Genomic DNA, 19,905 nt, shown 5'->3' on the forward strand with positions numbered 1-19,905 from the left:
TCCGCCAATTTTTCCCAATTTCCCCCAATTTTTCCCATTTTTTCCCCAATTTTTCCCATTTTTCCCCATTTCCCCCCAATTTTTCCCCATTTTCCCCCAATTTTTCCCCATTTCCCCCCAATTTTTCCCATTTTCCCCCAATTTTTCCCATTTTTCCCCCAATTTTTCCCAATTTCCCCCAATTTTTCCCATTTTTTCCCCAATTTTTCACATTTCCCCCCAATTTTCCCCATTTTCCCCCAATTTTTCCCAATTTCCCCCAATTTTCCCCCAATTTCCCCCACTTTCCCCCAATTTTTCCCAATTTCCCCCAATTTTCCCCCAATTTCCCCCACTTTCCCCCAATTTTTCCCCATTTTCCCCCAATTTTTCCCCATTTCCCCCCAATTTTTCCCCATTTTCCCCCAATTTTCCCCATTTTCCCCCAATTTTTCCCATTTTTCCCCCAATTTTTCCCATTTTTTCCCCAATTTTTCCCCATTTTCCCCAATTTTTCCCATTTTTCCCCCAATTTTTCCCAATTTCCCCCAATTTTCCCCCAATTTCCCCCACTTTCCCCCAATTTTTCCCATTTTTTCCCCCAATTTTCCCCCATTTTCCACAACTTTCCCCATTTTTCCCCAATTTTCCCAGGTTTTTTCCCCTTTTTTCCCCAATTTTTCCCCCTTTTTTTCCCCAGTTTTTTCCTCCCAGGTTTTCCCTTTTTTCCCCCTTTTTTTCCTTATTTTTTGTACTTTTTCCCTGTTTTCTCTCTCCCTTTTTCCCCCTTTTTTCCCCAATTTTTTCCCTTTTCTTTTCCCTTTTTTTCCCCATTTTTCCCATTTTCCCCCAATTTCCCCCCTCCACTTTTTCCCTTTTCATTTTTTTTCCCTATTTTTTCCTCAATTTTCCCTTCTTTTCCCTCTTTTCCCCCCCCACTTTTTCCCTTTTATTTTCACTTTTTTCCCTCAATTTCCCCCTTTTTCCCCCCAATTTTTCCCTTTTCTTTTTCCCTTTTTTTTCCTCTTTCCCCTCCATTTTTCCCTTTTTTCCCCAATTTTTCCCTTTTCCCCCCCCACTTTTTCCCTTTTAGTTTCCCTTTTTTTTCCCATTTCCCCCCAATTTTTTCCCTTTTCTTCCCTTGAATTTTCCCTTTTTTCCCCCCTATTTTTCCCTTTTTTCACCCAATTTTTTCCCTTTTATTTTCCCATTTTTTCCCTCTTTCTCCCCCCATTTTTCTCAATTTTTCCCTTTTCCCCCCAATTTTTCCCTTTTCTTTTCACATTTTTTCCTATTTTACCCCATTTTCCCCTTTTTTCCCTCAACTTTTCCCTCAATTTTCCCCCCAATTTTTCCCTCTTTTCTTCCCTTGAATTTTCCCTTTTTTCCCCCTTATTTTTCCCTTTTTTCACCCAATTTTTTCCCTTTTATTTTCCCATTTTTTCCCTCTTTCTCCCCCCATTTTTTCCCATTTTCTTCAATTTTTCCCTTTTCCCCCCAATTTTTCCCTTTTCTTTTCACATTTTTTCCTATTTTACCCCATTTTCCCCTTTTTTCCCTCAACTTTTCCCTCAATTTTCCCCCCAATTTTTCCCTCTTTTCTTCCCTTGAATTTTCCCTTTTTTCCCCCCTATTTTTCCCTTTTTTCACCCAATTTTTTCCCTTTTATTTTCCCATTTTTTCCCTCTTTCTCCCCCCATTTTTCTCAATTTTTCCCTTTTCCCCCCAATTTTTCCCTTTTCTTTTCACATTTTTTCCTATTTTACCCCATTTTCCCCTTTTTTCCCTCAACTTTTCCCTCAATTTTCCCCTCAATTTTTCCCTCTTTTTTTCCTTGAATTTTCCCTTTTTTCCCCTCTTTTCCCCCCCCCACTTTTTCCCTTTTCTTTTCACATTTATTTCTTGTTTTACCTCATTTTTTCCCTTTTTTCCCTCAATTTTTCCCTCTTTTCCCCCCCACTTTTTCCTTTTTATTTTCACATTTTTCCCCCTTTTTTCCCCCCAAATTTTTCCCTTTTATTTTCCCCTTTTTTTCCTCTTTCCCCTCCATTTTTTCCCTTTTTTTTCCCTCTTTTCCCCCAACTTTTTCCATTTTATTTTCCCTTTTTTTCCCTTGAATTTCCCCCTTTTTTTCCCCAATTTTTTCCCTTTTCTTTTCCCTTTTTTTTCCTCTTTTCCCCCCATTTTTCCCCCCATTTTTTCCCTTTTTTCCCATTTTCCCCCCATTTTTCCCCAAGGAGGGGTCAGGGGGCTTTGGGAGGGGTCAAGAGGTCAAAGGTCAGGGGTCATTACCTCGTAGAGCTCCAGGGGGTAATTACAGGCCTGGAAGAGACCAAAGCAAATTGGGGGGAATTTGGGGGGATTTGGGGCAATTTGGGAGAAATTTGGGAGAATTTGGGGAATTTGGGGGGATTTGGGGAAATTTGGGAGAATTTAGGGCAATTTGAGGGAAATTTGGGGGAAATTTGGGAGAATTTGGGGTATTTGGGGGAATTAGGGGGGAATTTGGGGGAAATTTGGGGGAAATTTGGGAGAATTTGGGGCAATTTGGGGGAGTTGGGGGGAATTTGGGAGAAATTTGGGAGAATTTGGGAGAAATTTGGGAGAATTTGGGGAATTTGGGGAAATTTGGGGGAAATTTGGGAGAATTTGGGGCAATTTGAGGGAAATTTGGGGAAATTTGGGGGGATTTGGGGAAATTTGGGGGAAATTTGGGGGAAATTTGGGAGAATTTGGGGCAATTTGGGGGAGTTGGGGGGAATTAGGGGGAAATTTGGGAGAATTTGGGGGAAATTTGGGAGAATTTGGGGAATTTGGGGAAATTTGGGGAAATTTGGGGGAAATTTGAGGGAATTTGGGAGAATTTGGGGCAATTTGGGGGAGTTGGGGGGAATTTGGGGGAAATTTGGGAGAATTTGGGGTATTTGGGGAAATTTGGGGGAAATTTGGGGCAATTTGGGAGAAATTTGGGAGAATTTAGGGCAATTTGAGGGAAATTTGGGGGAATTTGGGGATTTTGGGGGAAATTTGGGAGAATTTGGGGCAATTTGGGGGAAATTTGGGAGAATTTGGGAGAAATTTGGGAGAATTTGGGGAAATTGGGGAAATTTGGGGGGATTTGGGGGGATTTGGGGAAATTTGGGGGAAATTTGGGAGAATTTGGGAGAAATTTGGGAGAATTTGGGGAATTTGGGGAAATTTGGGGAAATTTGGGGGAAATTTGGGGGAAATTTGGGAGAATTTGGGGCAATTTGGGGGGAATTTGGGGGAAATTTGAGAGAATTTGGGAGAAATTTGGGAGAATTTGGGGCAATTTGGGGGAATTTGGGGGAAATTTGGGAGAATTTGGGGAATTTGGGGAAATTTGGGGGAAATTTGGGGGAAATTTGGGGCAATTTGGGAGAAATCTGGGAGAATTTAGGGCAATTTGAGGGAAATTTGGGAGAATTTGGGAGAAATTTGGGAGAAATTGGGGAAATTGGGGAAATTTGGGGGGATTTGGGGGGATTTGGGGAAATTTGGGGGAAATTTGGGGGAAATTTGGGAGAATTTGGGAGAATTTGGGGGAAATTTGGGAGAATTTGGGGCAATTTGAGGGAAATTTGGGGAAATTTGGGGGGATTTGGGGAAATTTGGGGGAAATTTGGGGGAAATTTGGGAGAATTTGGGGGAAATTTGGGAGAATTTGGGGTATTTGGGGAAATTTGGGGGAAATTTGGGAGAATTTGGGAGAATTTGGGGGAATTTGGGGAAATTTGGGGGAAATTTGGGAGAATTTGGGGGAATTTGGGGGAATTTCAGGAGAATTTTGGGTGGATTTGGGGGATTTTGGGGCTCCCAGGAGGAATTCTGGGGACCCTGGAGTGGATTTGGGGGGAATTTTGGGGGGGAATTTTGGAGTCTGGGGAGCTCCCAGGAGGATTTGGGTGGATTTCGGGCAATTCCGGGGTTCCCAGAGAATTTTTGGGAATTTCAGGGCAATTTTTGGGAATTTCGGGCGAAATTTTTGGGGAATTTCGGGGCATCCCAAACTTCAAATTCGGGGCTTTTTTTTTTTTGGGGGGAGGGATTTGGGGGAATTTTGGGGTTTTCTGGGTGGGATTTTTGGGGCTTTTTTTAGGGGGAGGGAATTTTGCGATTCCCATGGAATTTTGGGGGAATTTTGGGGGGGATTTTGGGGAATTTTGGGGGGTGCCAGACCTCGAATTTGGGGCGGAGGCCGCAGTCGTCGGTGTCGGCCACGGGGACGTTGTAATATTCGCCCTCCTCCTGGTTCAGCAGCTTAAACCTGGAATTTTGGGGGAATTTGGGGGAAATTGGGGAAAATTGGGGAAAATCTGGGGGAATTTCGGGAAGTTCCGGGGCCGTCACCCCTCAAATCCCCGAAATTCCCACGAAAATCCCTTCAAATCCTCCCCAAAATCCCCCCAAATCCTCCCAAACTCCTCCCGAGTTTTCCGGAATTTTCCCCAAATTCCCACCCCGAACTTCCCAAATTTCCCCCAGATTCCCAAATCTTCCCCGAATTCCCTCAAATGCCCTGAAAATCCCTCGAAATCCCCCCCAAAATTCCTCCAAAACTGCCAAAAATGGCTCAGAATTCCCAGTTTTCCCCGAATCCCCAAATTTCATCCCAAACGCCCCCAAATCGCCTTAAAATCCCTTCAAAACCCCCAAAAAATCCCCCAAAAAAATCCTCAAAAAAACCCCAAAAATTCCCCCCTAAAATCAAAAAAATCCCCCCAAAAAACCCCCCTAAAATCCCCCCCAAATCCCAGAAAAATCCCCCAAAATTCCCAAAGAATTTCCAAAAAAATCCCTAAGAATTCCAAAAAAATTCCCAAAAAATCCCCAAAAAGTCCCTAAAAATCCCTAAAAAATCCCAAAAAATTCCCAAAAATTCATTAAAAAGTCCCTAAAAATCCCTTTAAAAATCCCAAAAAAATCCCCCAAAAATCCCAAAAAAACCTCCAAAAAATCCCTGAAAAATCCCCCAAAAATCCCCCAAAAATCCCCCCAAATCCCCAAAAAATCCCAAAAAATTCTCAAAAAAATCCCCCCAAAAATCCCAAAAGTCCCCCAAAAAATAATAATAAAAAAAATCCCCCAAAAATGCCTAAAAATCCCAAAAAAATCCCAAAAAATCCCCAAAAAACCCCCCCAAAATCCCCCAAAAATCCCAAAAAATCCCTAAAAAATCCCTAAAAAATCTCCAAAAAAATCTCAAAAAAAACCCCAAAAATCCCCAAAAAATGCCCCAAAATTCCCCAAAATCCCTAAAAAATCCCAAAAAAACCAAAAAAAATCCCCAAAAAACCCCTTAAAAATCCAAAAAAAAATCCCCAAAAAATCCCCCAAAAATCCCCAAAAAACCCCTTAAAAATCCAAAAAAAATCCCCAAAAAATCCCCAAAAAATCTCAAAAAATCCCCAAAAAATCCCCCAAAAATCAAAAAAAAACCCCCAAAATCCCCCATAATTCCCCAAAAAAATCCCTAAAAAATCTCCAAAAAAATCTCAAAAAAAACCTCCAAAAATCCCCAAAAAATGCCCCAAAATTCCCCAAAATCCCTAAAAAATCCCCAAAAAACCAAAAAAAATCCCCAAAAAATCCCTTAAAAATCCAAAAAAAATCCCCAAAAAATCCCTTAAAAATCCAAAAAAAATCCCCAAAAAATCCCCAAAAAATCCCTTAAAAATCCAAAAAAAATCCCCAAAAAATCCCCAAAAAATCTCAAAAAATCCCCAAAAAATCCCCCAAAAATCAAAAAAAAACCCCCAAAATCCCCCATAATTCCCCAAAAAAATCCCTAAAAAATCTCCAAAAAAATCTCAAAAAAAACCTCCAAAAATCCCCAAAAAATGCCCCAAAATTCCCCAAAATCCCTAAAAAATCCCCAAAAAACCAAAAAAAATCCCCAAAAAATCCCTTAAAAATCCAAAAAAAATCCCCAAAAAATCCCTTAAAAATCCAAAAAAAATCCCCAAAAAATCCCCAAAAAACCCCTTAAAAATCCAAAAAAAATCCCCAAAAAATCCCAAAAAAATCTCAAAAAATCCCCAAAAAATCCCCCAAAAATCAAAAAAAAACCCCCAAAATCCCCCATAATTCCCAAAAAAATCCCTAAAAAATCTCCAAAAAAATCTCAAAAAAAACCTCCAAAAATCCCCCAAAAATGCCCCAAAATTCCCCAAAATCCCTAAAAAATCCCAAAAAAACCAAAAAAAATCCCCCAAAAATCCCTTAAAAATCCAAAAAAAATCCCCAAAAAATCCCTTAAAAATCCAAAAAAAATCCCCAAAAAATCCCCAAAAAATCCAAAAAAAATCCCCAAAAAATCCCCAAAAAATCTCAAAAAATCCCCAAAAAATCCCCCAAAAATCAAAAAAAAAACCCCCAAAATCCCCCATAATTCCCAAAAAAATCCCTAAAAAATCTCCAAAAAAATCTCAAAAAAAACCCCAAAAATCCCCCAAAAATGCCCCAAAATTCCCCAAAATCCCTAAAAAATCCCAAAAAAAACCAAAAAAATCCCCAAAAAATCCCTTAAAAATCCAAAAAAAATCCCCAAAAAATCCCCAAAAAATCCAAAAAAAATCCCTTAAAAATCCCCAAAAAATCCCCAAAAAATCCCCAAAAAATCCCTTAAAAATCCAAAAAAAATCCCTTAAAAATCCAAAAAAAATCCCCAAAAAATCCCTTAAAAATCCAAAAAAAATCCCAAAAAAATCCCCAAAAAATCAAAAAAAAATCCCTTAAAAATCCCCAAAAAATCCCCAAAAAATCCCCAAAAAATCCCTTAAAAATCCAAAAAAAATCCCTTAAAAATCCAAAAAAAATCCCCAAAAAATCTCCAAAAATCCCCAAAAAATCCCCCAAAAATCAAAAAAAAACCCCCAAAATCCCCCAAAAAATCCCCCAAAAAATCCCAAAAAAATCCCAAAAAAATCCCCAAACCCCCCCCAAACCCCCACAACCCCCCGAATCCTTCCCAAGCCCTTTTTCCCAGGATTTACCACCCGTCCACGTGGCCCTTGAGCAGCTCGGCCACCCCGAAGCTCATCGCTCCCATGAAGTCGTTCCGGGACGTTCGGTCCCAATCCCAAACCTCCACCGAGAGGCGCCGCTCGGAGTCCCCGGGCCGCAGGGTGCTGCCAGAATTCCGGCAATTTCCGCCCAATCCCGCCCAATTCCGGCAATTCCCGCCCAATTCCGGCAATTCCCGCCCAATTCCGGCCCAATTCCAGCAATTCCCGCCCAATTCCGGCCATTCCTGCCCAATTCCCGCCCAATTCCCGCCCAATTCCGGCCATTCCCGCCCAATTCCGGCAATTCCCGCCCAATTCCCTCTCAATTCCGGCAATTTCCGCCCAATTCCGGCCGTTCCCGCCCAATTTCGCCCAATTCCAGCAATTCCCGCCCAATTCCAGCAATTCCCGCCCAATTCCGGCAATTCCCGCCCAATTCCCGCCCAATTCCGGCCAATCCCGCCCAATTCCGGCCAATCCCGCCCAATTCCGGCAATTCCCGCCCAATTCCGGCAATTCCCGCCCAATTCCCGCCCAATTCCGGCCAATCCCGCCCAATTCCGGCAATTCCCGCCCAATTCCGGCCAATCCCGCCCAATTCCGGCAATTCCCGCCCAATTCCGGCAATTCCCGCCCAATTCCCGCCCAATTCCGGCCAATCCCGCCCAATTCCGGCAATTCCCGCCCAATTCCGGCCATTCCCGCCCAATTCCCGCCCAATTCCGCCCAATTCCGGCCCAATTTCGCCCAATTCCGGCAATTCCTGCCCAATTCCGGCCCAATTCCGCCCAATTCCCGCCCAATTCCAGCAATTCCCGCCCAATTCCAGCAATTCCCACCCAATTCCCTCCCAATTCCGGCAATTTCCGCCCAATTTCACCCAATTCCAGCAATTCCCGCCCAATTCCGCCCAATTCCGGCCGTTCCCAACATTTTGGGGCCGTCAGGGCCGGGCTTTTCCCACTTTTTGCCCCCAGATTTTTCCTTTTTTCCCCCCCATTTTTTCCCCATTTTCCCCCTCATTTCTCCCCCATTTTCCCATTTTTCCCTCATTTCTCCCCTGGTTTTTTTCCCCTTTTTTCCCCATTTTCCCCCCCTTCACCCCCCCCATTCCCACCCCCATTCCCAACAGATTTTTCCCATTTTCCCCCCATTTTTTTCTCCCTTTTCCCCCCATTTTCCCCCCCATTTTTTCCCATTTCTTCCCTCTTTTCCCCTTTTTATCCCCTCTCATCCCCGCTCCATTCCCAACGGATTTTTTCCCATTTTTCCCACATTTTTTCCCATTTTTCCCAGGGTTTTTTCCCATCTTTTCCCATTTTCCCCCCATTTTTCCTCCCATTTTTCCCTCATTTCTCCCCTGGTTTTTTTCCCCTTTTTTCCCCATTTTCCCCCCATTTTTCCTCCCATTTTTCCCTCATTTCTCCCGTTTTTTTCCCCTTTTTTCCCCATTTCCCCCCCCCCATTCCCACCCCCATTCCCAACAGATTTTTCCCATTTTTCCATTTTTTTCTTCCTTTCCCCCCCATTTTCCCCAATTTCTCCCCCATTTTTTCCCCATTTCTTCCCTCTTTTCCCCATTTTTTCTCTTCTCATCCCCCCTCCATCCCCAACAGATTTTTCCCCTTTTTTCCCCATTTTTCCCACATTTTTCCCCCCTTTTTCCCAGGTTTTTTTCCCTTTTTTTCCCCATTTCCCCCCATTTTTCCCTCATTTCTCCCCCATTTTTTTTCCCGTTTTTTTTCCCCCCTTTTCCCCACCTTCCCCCCTCCCATTCCCACCCCCATTCCCGCCGGATTTTTCCCGTTTTCCCGGGTTTTTGCCCCGTTTCTCTCACAAGAGGAAGGCCTCGTTCCACACCGGGTTCAGCGTCGCCTTCACCGTCCGCGTTTTCTGCTTGGAGACGTTTTTGGGATCCGGGATCAGCTTCAGCTTCACGTAGGGATCCGAGAGCCCGTTGGGATCCATCGGGATCAGGTTCCGGGCCTCCCCCACTGGAAAATCCCGGAATTCCGGGGGAAAAAGCCGGGATTTGGGGCAAAAATCAGCAAAAATCCGGATTTTAGGGCGAAAAAATCGGGATTTTGGGGCATTTCCAGGTGGATTTTGGGGGATCCCAGGGGAGTTTTTGGGATCTGGGATCCCCGAGCCCGTTGGGATCCATCGGGATCAGTTCTGGGCTTCTCCCACTGGAAAATCCCGGAGTTCCGGGGAAAAAAGCCGGGATTTGGGGCAAAAATCGGCAAAAATCGGGATTTTTGGGGCATTTTCTGGTGGATTTTGGGGGATCCCAGGGGAGTTTTTGGGATCTGGGATCCCCGAGCCCGTTGGGATCCATCGGGATCAGTTCTGGGCTTCTCCCACTGGAAAATCCCGGAGTTCCGGGGAAAAAAGCCGGGATTTGGGGCAAAAATCGGCAAAAATCCGGATTTTTGGGGCGTTTTGCGGTGGATTTTGGGGGATCTCAGGGGAGTTTTTGGGATCTGGGATCCCCGAGCCCGTTGGGATCCATCGGGATCAGTTCTGGGCTTCTCCCACTGGAAAATCCCGGAATTCCGGGGGAAAAAGCCGGGATTTGGGGCAAAAATCGGCAAAAATCCGGATTTTAGGGCAAAAAAGTCGGGATTTCGGGGCGGTTTTGGGGGATCTGGGATCCGAGAGCCCCTTGGGATCCATCGGGATCAGTTCTGGGCCTCCCCCACTGGAAAATCCCGGAATTCCGGGGAAAAAAGCCGGGATTTGGGGCAAAAATCGGCAAAAATCCGGATTTTTGGGGCATTTTCTGGTGGATTTTGGGGGATCCCAGGGGAGTTTTTGGGATCTGGGATCTCAGAGCACGTTGGGATCCATCGGGATCAGTTCTGGGCTTCTCCCACTGGAAAATCCCGGAATTCCGGGGAAAAAAGCCGGGATTTGGGGCAAAAATCGGCAAAAATCCGGATTTTAGGGCGAAAAAATCGGGATTTTGGGGCATTTCCAGGTGGATTTTGGGGGATCTCAGGGGAGTTTTTGGGATCTGGGATCCCCGAGCCCGTTGGGATCCATCGGGATCAGTTCTGGGCTTCTCCCACTGGAAAATCCCAGAATTCCGGGGGAAAAATCCGGGATTTGGGGCAAAAATCGGCAAAAATCCGGATTTTTGGGGCATTTTCTGGTGGATTTTGGGGGATCCCAGGGGAGTTTTTGGGATCTGGGATCCCCGAGCCCGTTGGGATCCATCGGGATCAGGTTCCGGGCCTCCCCCACTGGAAAATCCCGGAATTCCGGGGAAAAAAGCCGGGATTTGGGGCAAAAATCGGCAAAAATCCGGATTTTTGGGGCATTTTCTGGTGGATTTTGGGGGATCCCAGGGGAGTTTTTGGGATCTGGGATCCGAGAGCCCCTTGGGATCCATCGGGATCAGTTCTGGGCTTCTCCCACTGGAAAATCCCGGAATTCCGGGGGGAAAAGCCGGAATTTGGGGCAAAAATCGGCAAAAATCGGGATTTTTGGGGCATTTTCTGGTGGATTTTGGGGGATCTCAGGGGAGTTTTTGGGATCTGGGATCCGAGAGCCCGTTGGGATCCATCGGGATCAGGTTCCGGGCCTCCCCCACTGGAAAATCCCGGAATTCCGGGGAAAAAAGCCGGGATTTGGGGCAAAAATCGGCAAAAATCCGGATTTTTGGGGCATTTTCTGGTGGATTTTGGGGGATCCCAAGGGAGTTTTTGGGATCTGGGATCCCCGAGCCCGTTGGGATCCATCGGGATCAGTTCTGGGCTTCTCCCACTGGAAAATCCCGGAATTCCGGGGGAAAAATCCGGGATTTGGGGCAAAAATCGGCAAAAATCCGGATTTTAGGGTGAAAAAATCGGGATTTTGGGGCATTTCCAGGTGGATTTTCGGGGATCCCAGGGGAGTTTTTGGGATCTGGGATCCCAGAGCCCCTGGGGATCCATCGGGATCAGTTCTGGGCTTCTCCCACTGGAAAATCCCGGAATTCCGGGGAAAAAAGCCGGGATTTGGGGCAAAAATCGGCAAAAATCCGGATTTTTGGGGCGTTTTGCGGTGGATTTTGAGGGATCCCAGGGGAGTTTTTGGGATCTGGGATCCCCGAGCCCGTTGGGATCCATCGGGATCAGTTCTGGGCTTCTCCCACTGGAAAATCCCAGAATTCCGGGGGAAAAAGCCGGGATTTGGGGCAAAAATCGGCAAAAATCGGGATTTTAGGGCGAAAAAATCGGGATTTTGGGGCATTTCCAGGTGGATTTTGGGGGATCCCAGGGGAGTTTTTGGGATCTGGGATCCCCGAGCCCGTTGGGATCCATCGGGATCAGTTCTGGGCTTCTCCCACTGGAAAACCCCGGAATTCCGGGGAAAAAAGCCGGGATTTGGGGCAAAAATCGGCAAAAATCCGGATTTTAGGGCGAAAAAATCGGGATTTTGGGGCATTTTCTGGTGGATTTTGGGGGATCCCAGATCATTTTGGCTGCTCCCAGATGGATTTTTGGGAACATTCCGGGAATTCCCAGCCTGTTTTTTCCCGTTTCCCCTTGGATTTCCGCCGGGATTTTTCCCCCCCCCGGCGATTCCCGGGAATTTTTGGGGCCATTCCCGAGGATTTGGGGCCGTTCCCGGTACCGGTGACGTGGAGCTGCTCCCCGGGAAGGGCCTGGATCCGGATCTGGAGCCGCCCCCTCCTCTCCGTGTGATCGACCCCGCACAGGCTCGGCACGCTCTGCACGCAGCGTTTGTGGACGTTCATCTCACAGCCTGGAATTTTGGGAATTTTTGGGATTTTTTGGGATTTTTTGGGAATTTTTGGGGGGTCAGGAGAGCCCTAAAACGCCCCAAATCCCCCCCAAAAACCAATTTCCCTGAATTTTTCCCCAAAATCCCCCCCCCGGATGCAGCGTTTGTGGACGTTCATCTCACAGCCTGGAATTTTGGGGAATTTTGGGGAATTTTTGGGATTTTTTGGGAATTTTTGGGGGGTCAGGAGAGCCCTAAAACGCCCCAAATCCCCCCAAAAACCCAATTTCCCTGAATTTTTCCCCAAAAATCCCCCCCTGCACGCAGCGTTTGTGGACGTTCATCTCACAGCCTGGAATTTGGGGAATTTTTGGGATTTTTTGGGAATTTTTGGGAATTTTTGGGGGGTCAGGAGAGCCCTAAAACGCCCCAAAATCCCCCCAAAAAACCAATTTCCCTGAATTTTTCCCCAAAAATCCCCCCCCGGACGCAGCGTTTGTGGACGTTCATCTCACAGCCTGGAATTTGGGAGAATTTTTGGGAATTTTTGGGATTTTTTGGGATTTTTTGGGAATTTTTGGGGGGTCAGGAGAGCCCTAAAACGCCCCAAATCCCCCCCAAAAACCAATTTCCCTGAATTTTTCCCCAAAATCCCCCCCCCGGACGCAGCGTTTGTGGACGTTCATCTCACAGCCTGGAATTTTGGGGGAATTTTGGGAATTTTTGGGATTTTTTGGGAATTTTTGGGGGGTCAGGAGAGCCCTAAAACGCCCCAAATCCCCCCAAAAAACCAATTTCCCTGAATTTTTCCCCAAAATCCGCCCCTGGACGCAGCGTTTGTGGACGTTCATCTCACAGCCTGGAACTTGGGGAATTTTTGGGAATTTTTGGGATTTTTTGGGAATTTTTGGGATTTTTTGGGAATTTTTGGGGGGTCAGGAGAGCCCTAAAACGCCCCAAATCCCCCCAAAAACCCAATTTCCCTGAATTTTTCCCCAAAATCCCCCCCCCGGACGCAGCGTTTGTGGACGTTCATCTCACAGCCTGGAATTTGGGGAATTTTTGGGATTTTTTGGGATTTTTTGGGAATTTTTGGGGGGTCAGGAGAGCCCTAAAACGCCCCAAATCCCCCCCAAAAACCAATTTCCCTGAATTTTTCCCCAAAATCCCCCCCTGGACGCAGCGTTTGTGGACGTTCATCTCACAGCCTGGAATTTGGGGGAATTTTTGGGAATTTTGGGATTTTTTGGGAATTTTTGGGATTTTTTGGGAATTTTTGGGGGGTCAGGAGAGCCCTAAAACGCCCCAAATCCCCCCCAAAAACCAATTTCCCTGAATTTTTCCCCAAAATCCCCCCCCGGACGCAGCGTTTGTGGACGTTCATCTCACAGCCTGGAATTTGGGGAATTTTTGGGATTTTTTGGGATTTTTTGGGAATTTTTGGGGGGTCAGGAGAGCCCTAAAACGCCCCAAAATCCCCCCCAAAAACCAATTTCCCTGAATTTTTCCCCAAAATCCCCCCCTGCACGCAGCGTTTGTGGACGTTCATCTCACAGCCTGGAATTTTGGGGGAATTTTGGGATTTTTTGGGATTTTTTGGGATTTTTTGGGAATTTTTGGGGGGTCAGGAGAGCCCTAAAACGCCCCAAATTCCCCCAAAAAACCAATTTCCCTGAATTTTTCCCCAAAATCCCCCCCCGGACGCAGCGTTTGTGGACGTTCATCTCACAGCCTGGAATTTTGGGGGAATTTGGGGAATTTATGGGAATTTTTGGGAATTTTTGGGGGTTCAGGAGACCCTAAATCGCCCCAAAATCCCCCCAGGACCCCCCAAAATCCCCTCAGGACCCTCCAAATGCCCCCCAAATCCCCCCAGGACCCCCCAAATCCCCCCAAAATCCCCTCAGGACCCCCCAAAATCCCCCCAAAATCCCTTCCAAGACCCCCCAAAATCCCCCCAAATCCCCCCAGGACCCCCCAAATCCCCCCAAAATCCCCTCAGGACCCCCCAAATCCCCCCAAACCCCCCAAAATCCCCCCAAATCCCTTCCAGGATCCCCCAAAATCCCCCCAAATTCCCCCAGGACCCCCCAAATCCCCCCCAAATTCCCCCAGGACCCCCCAAGACCCCCAAAATCCCCCCAAATCCCTTCCAAGACCCCCCAAAATCCCCCCAAATCCCCCCAGGACCCCCCAAAATCCCCCCAAATGCCCCCAGGACCCCCCAAATCCCCCCAAAATCCCCCCAGGACCCCCCAAAATCCCCCCCAAAATCCCCTCAGGACCCCCCAAAATCCCCCCAAAATCCCTTCCAAGACCCCCCAAATCCCCCCAGGCCCCCCCAGGACCCCCCAAATCCCCCCAAACCCCCCAAAATCCCCCCAAAATCCCTTCCAAGACCCCCCAAAATCCCCCCAAATTCCCCCAGGACCCCCCAAATCCCCCCAGGACCCCCCAAAATCCCCCCAAATCCCCCCAGGACCCCCCAAATCCCCTCAGGACCCCCCAAATCCCCCCAAAATCCCCTCAGGACCCCCCAAAATCCCCCCAAAATCCCTTCCAAGACCCCCCAAATTCCCCCAGGACCCCCCAAAATCCCCCCAAAATCCCCCCAGGACCCCCCAAATCCCCTCAGGACCCCCCAAAATCCCCCCAAATCCCCCCAGGACCCCCAAACCCGACTCACAGGACCCCCCAAAATCCCTTCCAGGACCCCCCAAAATCCCCCCCAAATCCCCCCAGGACCCCCCAAAATCCCCCCAAAATCCCTTCCAAGACCCCCCAAAATCCCCCCAAAATCCCCCCAGGACCCCCCAAAATCCCCCCAAAATCCCCCCAGAACCCCCCAAAATCCCCCAAAATCCCCCCAAAATCCCCCCAGGACCCCCAAACCCGACTCACAGGAGCACTTCATGCCCTGGTGCACGAGCCCGTAGAGGAGGGAGCCGCAGTGGTCGCAGAACGTGGGGCTGCTGTAGCTGTGCACCTTGAACTTGTGCTTGTTCCGGGGGTCCTGCGGCAATTTTGGGGCAAAATCCCGCAGATTCGGGCAAAAATCCCCAAGTCTTGGGGCAAAACCCCGCGGTTTTTAGCGAAATTCCCGCGGTTTGGGGGTGAAAAACGGCCCAAGTTGGGAGCTCGGAGAGGGAATTTGGGGGGTTCTGGGGGGTTCGAGGGTGGGGGGCGATGTTTTGGGGGGGAATCCCGCGGTTTTGGGGAAAAATCGCGAAGTTTTGGGGCGAAATCCCGCGGGTTTTGGCGAAATTCCCGCGGGTTGGGGTAAAAATGGCCCGATTTGGGTCCTTGAAGGGGAAATTTTGGGGATTTTAGGAGGGAGAAATTGGGGGGGGGGGGGGGGTCACAGGTGAGGGGGGAACGCGTGGGAATCGCCCCGCATCGGTTTTGGGCGAAATTCCCGAGATTTTGGGCAAAATGTCCCCTTTTTGGGGGGGGAAATAATGCCCCAATTTGGGTCCTGGAAGGGGAAACTTTGATGGATTTCGATGGGAATTTGGGGATTTCGGGGGGAATTTGGGGAGGGGGCGTCCGGGGGGGGATCCCAGAGGTGGGGAACACATCCAGGGATGGATTTTCCCCCTCCCCGAGGGCGATTTTGGGCTGAATTCCGCCTTTTTGAGGGGCAAAAAAGCCGCGATTTGGGTCTTGGAAGGGGAAATTTTGAGGGATTTCGATGGGAATTTGGGGGTTTCGGGGGGAATTTGGGGAGGGGGCGTCCCGGGGGACCCCTCCCCCTCACTCACGTCGGTCTGGGGTCCCTTCCCGGCGCCGGGACATTCGAAGGTGACAAATTCGTGGCACCTTTTGTGAACCACGAAGCTGCAAACTGGGGGGAAACGGACCCAAAACGGGGTTGAGGGAACCCCAAAATCCCCCGAAATCCCCCGAAATCCCCCCAAAATCCCACGAGAATTCCTAAAATTCAGCCCAGCGCTGCCGCAAATCGCTCGAAGAGTCCCAAATTCCCGCTCGGGACCCCTTGAAAACCCCAAATTCCCCCCAGATTTTTCCCTCCAAATCTCCTCGAAATTCCCCCAGGATTGCCCAAATTCGCCCCAAATTCGCCCCAAAATCTGCCCGAGATCCCAAATTTCCTGGAAATTCCTCCCCAGATTTCCCCCGGGAACCCCAAATCCCCAATTCCTCTCTGAGACCCCCAAAATCCCACCCAAATTCCCCAAAATTCCCCCCAAATCCCTTCCAGGACCCCCCCAAAATCCCTCAAATCCCCCCCAGGACCCCCCCAAATCCCTCAAATCCCCCCAGGACCCCCCCAAATCTTTCAAATCCCCCCAAAATCCCTTCCAGGACCCCCCAAAATCCCCAATCTCCCAGCGAGACCCCCAAATCCCCCCCCAAAATCCCTTCCCGTTGTTGCCTGGCAACCGCCACCGTCGCCATGGCAACGCTCCTCCGCCTGTCAATCACCGCCCGGGGGGGGGGGGGGGCCGAATTTGGGGGGTGGGAGGGTCCCAAATTGGGGGGGAGGGTCCCAATTTTGGGGGTCCCAATTTTGGGGGGCGGGTGTCCCAGTTTTGGGGGGGGAGGGTCCCAATTTTGGAGAGGTTTGGGGGGGTTCTGGGGGGGGTCTCAAATTGGGGGTGTCCCAAATTTGGGGAGGGGTCCCAATGGTCCCAGTTTGGGGAGAGGGGGGATCCCGATTTTGGGGGGTCCCAGTTTGGGGGGGGGGGGGGTGTCCTGATTTTGGGGAAGGGTCCTGAGGGTCCCAATTTTGGGGGGAGGTCCCAAATTGGGGGGGGGGGGGGGTGTCCCGGTTTTGAGGGGGTCTGGGGGGGTCCCAAATTTGGGGGGGATCCCGATTTTGTGGGGGGGTCCTGAGGGTCTCCAGGAGGGGGTCCCAAATTTTTGGGGGAGGGGTCGTGGTTTTGGAGGGGCTTGAGGGGGTCCTGGGAGGGGGGTCTCAGACTGGGGGGGGGGGGGTCCCAAATTTGGGGAGGGGGGGTCCAGGTTTTGGGGGGGGTCCCGGATTTTGGGGAGGGTCCCGAAGGGTTTTTGGGAGATCCCAATTTGGGGAGGGGTCCCGGTTTTGGGGGGAGGGGGGTCCCCAATTTTTTTGGGGGGGGGGGGGGAGGTGTCTCGAGGGGTTGGGCAGGGTTTGGGGGGGTCCCAAATTTGGGGAGGGGTCCCAAATTTGGGGAGGGGTCCCAATTTGGGGGGGGGGGTCTCACCCATGCACTGCAGGCCCTGCTTGCCGATGCCCCTGGGGGGAGAAAAATGGGGAGGGGTCACCTGGGGGGGTCACCTGGGGTCACTTGGGGTCACCTGGGGTCACTTGGGGTCATCTGGGGTCACCTGGGGTCACCTGGGCTGTGTCCAGAGGCTCCAGGTGACCCCACAGCCGGGGTGACCTTGGACACCTGGACAGCCGGACACTGACCCCCACCCCGAGGGGTGACCCCCCCCAGGTGTGACCCCCCAGGTGTGTCCAGCTGTGTCCAGCTGTGTCCAGCTGTCCAGACTGACCAGATGAAGTCCGTGCAGTGGCTGCAGAAGGTCTGAGTGACCCCTGTGTCAGTGTCCAGCTGTGACCCCCCCCAGGTGTGCCCTGTCCAGGTGACCCCCCAGGGGTGTCCAGCTGTGTCCAGCTGTCCAGACTGACCAGATGAAGTCCGTGCAGTGGCTGCAGAAGGTCTGAGTGACCCCTGTGTCAGTGTCCAGCTGTGACCCCCCCAGGTGTGACCCCCCAGGTGTGTCCAGCTGTGTCCAGCTGTCCAGACTGACCAGATGAAGTCCGTGCAGTGGCTGCAGAAGGTCCGAGTGACCCCTGTGTCAGTGTCCAGCTGTGACCCCCCCCAGGTGTGCCCTGTCCAGGTGACCCCCCAGGTGTGTCCAGCTGTGTCCAGCTGTCCAGACTGACCAGATGAAGTCCGTGCAGTGGCTGCAGAAGGTCTGAGTGACCCCTGTGTCAGTGTCCAGCTGTCACCCCCCCCAGGTGTGCCCTGTCCAGGTGACCCCCCAGGTGTGTCCAGCTGTGTCCAGCTGTCCAGACTGACCAGATGAAGTCCGTGCAGTGGCTGCAGAAGGTCGGCTGCTTGAAGAACCGCGCCGTGAACCGGTGGCTCTTGACCTCGTGCACCACCTTGTGCCGCAGAGCCCCCCGGCGGCAGAAGAGCGGCCGGCCGGACACTGCCCCTCCGGCCACTGACCGCTCCGAGTCCGGCCCCGCCAGCGCCATCGGGGCACGGCCGGACGCTGGGTGGACAGCTGGGGGGAGAGGAGAGAGACGGGGAGGTGAGGGGGGCACGGGGGTGGACACACGGACGTGGATGGACACAGGGATGGACACGGGGATGGATGGACAGCTGGACATGGATGGACACGGGGATGGACACACGGACATGGATGGACACGGGGATGGATGGACACAGGGATGGACAGCTGGACATGGATGGACACGGGGATGGACACACGGACATGGATGGACACGGGGATGGATGGACACAGGGATGGACAGCTGGACATGGATGGACACGGGGATGGATGGACACAGGGATGGACAGCTGGACATGGATGGACACGGGGATGGACACACGGACACCTGGATGGACAGCTGGACATGGATGGACACGGGGATGGATGGACACAGGGATGGACAGCTGGACATGGATGGACACAGGGATGGATGGACACAGGGATGGACAGCTGGACATGGATGGACATGGGGATGGATGGACACACGGACATGGATGGACACGGGGATTGATGGACACACGGACATGGATGGACATGGGGATGGATGGACAGCTGGACATGGATGGACACCAGGATGGATGGACAGCTGGACATGGATGGACACAGGGATGGATGGACACACGGACATGGATGGACACGGGGATCGATGGACACAGGGATGGACAGCTGGACATGGATGGACACGGGGATGGATGGACACAGGGATGGACAGCTGGACATGGATGGACATGGGGATGGACACGGGGATGGACACCCGGATGGACACACGGACATGGATGGACACAGGGATGGACACACAGACACCCAGATGAACAGCTGGACATGGATGGACACAGGGATGGACACAGGGGTGGACACACGGACACCCAGATGGACAGCTGGACGTGGATGGACACCCAGATGGACACCCAGATGGACACACGGACATGGATGGACACAGGGATGGACCCAAGGACACCTGGATGGACGCCTGGACACAGGGATGGACCCGTGGACACAAGGACACCTGGATGGACACGTGGATGGACACGTGGACACCTGGACGGACATGTGGACATGGATGGATACAGGGATGGACACAGGGATGGACACCTGGACACCTGGATGGACACGGGGATGGACACAGGAATGGACCCAAGGACACCGGGATGGACACAGGGACACAGGGAGGGAGCCACGGACACCTGGATGGACACCTGGATGGACACAGGGGTGGACACATGGACACCTGGATGGACACAGGGGTGGACACAGGGATGGACACAGGGGTGGACACCTGGATGGACACCTGGACACCTGAATGGACATCTGGACGGAGCCACGGACACCTGGATGGAGCCATGGATGGACTCTCGGACTCCTGGACACCTGGATGGACACAAGGACGGACCCGTGGACATCTGGACACACCCACGGACACCGGGATGGACAAACGGACACACCCCTCCCCCTCCCAGTGACTCACGGCCACCCCCGGCTGGAGCTGCGGCCATCCCCCAGCCACGGACACGGGACTGGACACCGGGGTGGACCCACGGACACAGGGGTGGACACCAGGGTGGACACACGGACACAGGGATGGACACTGGGGGTGGACACAGGGATGGACACAGGGATGGACACTGGGGTGGACACACAGACACTGGGGATGGACACGGGGGTGGACACTGGGATGGACACACGGACACGGGGTGGACACCAGGGTGGACACAGGGGTGGACACTAGGATGGACATGGGGGTGGACACGGGGGTGGACACTGGGATGGACACACGGGCACGGGGTGGACACTGGGATGGACACGGGGGTGGACCCATGGACACGGGGATGGACACGGGGGTGGACACCAGGATGGACACAGGGACGGACACACTGATGGACACGAGGGTGGACATGGGGGTGGACACGGGGGTGGACACACGGACACAGGGATGGAC

General features: G+C 50.9%; 1 protein-coding gene across 1 annotated transcript in view; it reads right to left on the reverse strand.

Annotated features, from left to right (window-relative positions):
- PRKCG (protein kinase C gamma) overlaps positions 1–17,952 on the reverse strand; it is a gene marked incomplete at both ends in the record, with an annotated part of 42,343 nt that extends 24,391 nt beyond the window's left edge. The window contains 9 exons of the mRNA XM_082299844.1: positions 2,272–2,301; positions 4,180–4,267; positions 6,996–7,130; positions 8,845–9,001; positions 11,628–11,759; positions 14,640–14,751; positions 15,500–15,582; positions 16,946–16,977; positions 17,771–17,952. Coding sequence (XP_082155970.1) covers positions 2,272–2,301; positions 4,180–4,267; positions 6,996–7,130; positions 8,845–9,001; positions 11,628–11,759; positions 14,640–14,751; positions 15,500–15,582; positions 16,946–16,977; positions 17,771–17,952 — 951 coding nt within the window. The remainder of the gene's footprint in view (positions 1–2,271; positions 2,302–4,179; positions 4,268–6,995; positions 7,131–8,844; positions 9,002–11,627; positions 11,760–14,639; positions 14,752–15,499; positions 15,583–16,945; positions 16,978–17,770) is intronic.
- Positions 17,953–19,905: the final 1,953 nt, after the last annotated feature.

Source organism: Coloeus monedula, assembly GCF_965178545.1.
Source record: "Coloeus monedula genome assembly, chromosome: 34".
NCBI classification, from domain to species: Eukaryota; Metazoa; Chordata; class Aves; order Passeriformes; family Corvidae; genus Coloeus; species Coloeus monedula.